We start from the raw sequence: 2646 nt of genomic DNA on the forward strand, positions 1-2646 counted from the left end.
AATTCACATTATTGTCCTCAAGGAAATACTAAGCAAATATCTCCTCACAAAGCTCTCAGCATAGAATATTTCCTTGGCCAGATATAAGAAAAAAAAAATAAGATAAAGCTGCAGCTGTGAGTGATTTGGTATACTAAGACCAAATTGCATTTATATTTACACCCAGGTTCTGTTCAGGCAAAATTATATTTCAGGAAACTCTTCCGCCTAACTTCTGTCTACATGGATAGAATTCAAATCCATAGAAATGCGACCACAAAGATGCAGCAATATGTCCAGTATCAGCTCTCTTTAAAAATACATATTCCCTGGCATGCGCCACAGTGGAAGCACGTGTCGCATCAGAGAGGAAACATGCCTGCTCTCTGGGAGTAACCTTTCCCTCCCAAGGCAAAGTGTACATCCACTTCCAATAACTAACATTCACAGCAATAGCTGAATTAGAAGCAAAAGGTGGTAACCCAAGTAATAAAATGGCTTAGACTCTAAAGACCTGATCCAAGCAACAGGCCGTGATGTTGTGCAAGCAGATTTCTGTGGTTATTGAGAAGTGTTTTGGAAGCAAATGATCACAAGAAATGCAGCCTTTCCTACACATTCTTCCACCGTTGATGGAAATATATGATGCTCTGTCCTAATGTACTGCTGTTAAGTAGTCTATCCAGAAGGCACTAGATTTCACTCAGTATAGAAGAATTGACATAACTATCTCCTCAGAGATATCTCCTGAAATAAATATCTCCTTAAGATATAATACTTGTAGAGTTCTCATATCATTCCTTAACACCTCTAACAGAAATTTTTAAAAAAGCCAAAAACATGARAACAAAAAATAARGAGAGATGATACTGCCACTGAATCAAAATCAYAGGGGAGGAAAAAAAAGAAAACAACTCATTATCTAGGGAAAAGAAAAAAAGATCKTATTGGTTGACTCTCMGAGTGTCACCATCTTTAGGGAAGTGAATAAGAGGATTTTGTTATTCCTGGCCCAATCTTSGCAGTCAACAGCTGACCAACCTACCTTCCAATTCCAAACATGACAACAAATGCAACTAATGTTAGAAACATACAGATGGAAAGAATCATATGAGGCAGAAATKATTAATCATAGCAATAGTAATAATAAATCAACTAGGCGGTAGGGACAGGAGCACCAATTCTCAGTGACACTGTAATACTTAATAGAGCCTTATCTATGGGATGTGTTGACAAAACTCCATGAAAAGAAAAGTTATTTTTTAAAGGGAAAGGAAAACAGGGGTAAAAAAAAAAAAAAAAAAGGTACAGAGAAGTATTACTAAGACAAAACTACCACAATAAACTTACCCAATACCTAGCATTCAGATGAATATTGACTCTTTCAATAACGGCAGTAGCCAGAGTAATAATGTGGTACAGAGTCTTCAAAGACCCAAGTTCAAGGAACAAGTCACTAAAACATGAGGAAAACTCATTTGAGAAAAGACAGCATTTACACATCAGAGAGTCCCACACTATCAGTAGCACTTTAAACACAAATTTTATGAGAAATAGGAACCATGGGAGCAATTGTCCTGGAAGATGTGATGCAAGGAGCAGGCCATGCAAAACTACATACACATGACCCTCATGATTTTCATAAATGTCAAGTAAATAGCATCCAGATAGCCACAGTTATCTTCATGATAAACTGTCATGCATTTGTACACACAAGTGAGGYACATTTTTATGCTCTGCACGCCATTATGACAAGTCATACACCTCTAAAGCATATTAGTAATGTAAGGATGAAGAAATGCAATCTTGCAGCAAAGATTAGGTCCCACACTTCCTGCTTAAAAACAGTCCTGGTGTGTTAAGATCCTGCTTAAGGAGAAATATGTGATATTTCCAAAATAAGCAAACCTTTTCTAAACATAACAATTGTTGAGAGTAATTCCAACAGAAAAGGAAATATTCTTAAATCCAAATGGCACTTCCATCTCCAACTCAACATTCCAAAAAAAAAAAAAAAAAAAAAAAAGCACTGCAATTACCCTGCAATTAAAGAAACATACACCTGCACACCTTATATTTTCAGACCACTGTCATTTCTCTCACAAAGGTCTTCTTTACCGGCAAATGCTTAGACTCACGCGGATAAAGACACACAAGCAGGTCTACTGTCCATACAGAGCACATCTCTATATAGACTCGTGATCTGTCTAAATACATGTAGTCCTACTTGCCCCACCCTGATTACATCGGTTGAAAAGAGTTAGCGTCCAAACAAAAGGCCGTGGTGTGAGAGGGAGGTGATAACATCAGTGAGCAATTGACACTGTTTAGGAAGTAAGCGAAGCAATGAGCAGCTCACAAAGACAATGCAACTAAGAGCACATTTACACTGCTGACAGTGCCGCTTCATCATCCAAAGCAACTTTGATGGGCAACAGACACTTTTTAAACAATCGCAGCTGTGCGCTAAGCTACAGCTCTGCTGCAGTGTGGGCGGCAGGACTCACCTGGAGGGCGTCTCCGCTGTGGGCGTCGCCGCGGGCGCTCGCGGGCTCCTCAGGCAGCAGCAGCGGCGCGCCTTTGTCGGGCGGCGGCGCGGCCGGGAGGGTGTTGCAGCAGCTGCCGCCCGGACAGCCGAGCTGGCTCTTGCGCGAGTCGGCGCTCAGC

The 2646-nt window shown here is 40.5% G+C and overlaps 1 protein-coding gene across 1 annotated transcript in view; it reads right to left on the minus strand.

Annotated features, from left to right (window-relative positions):
* Positions 1-2486: 2486 nt before the first annotated feature.
* LOC112957579 (protocadherin gamma-B3-like) overlaps positions 2487-2646 on the minus strand; it is a gene marked incomplete at its 3' end in the record, with an annotated part of 11050 nt that continues 10890 nt past the window's right edge. Inside the window, exon 4 of the mRNA XM_026051242.1 lies at positions 2487-2640. Coding sequence (XP_025907027.1) covers positions 2487-2640 — 154 coding nt within the window. The remainder of the gene's footprint in view (positions 2641-2646) is intronic.

The sequence above is a fragment of the Nothoprocta perdicaria genome, unplaced genomic scaffold (assembly GCF_003342845.1).
Source record: "Nothoprocta perdicaria isolate Ctin4 unplaced genomic scaffold, notPer1 scaffold_736, whole genome shotgun sequence".
Classification (NCBI taxonomy): domain Eukaryota; kingdom Metazoa; phylum Chordata; class Aves; order Tinamiformes; family Tinamidae; genus Nothoprocta; species Nothoprocta perdicaria.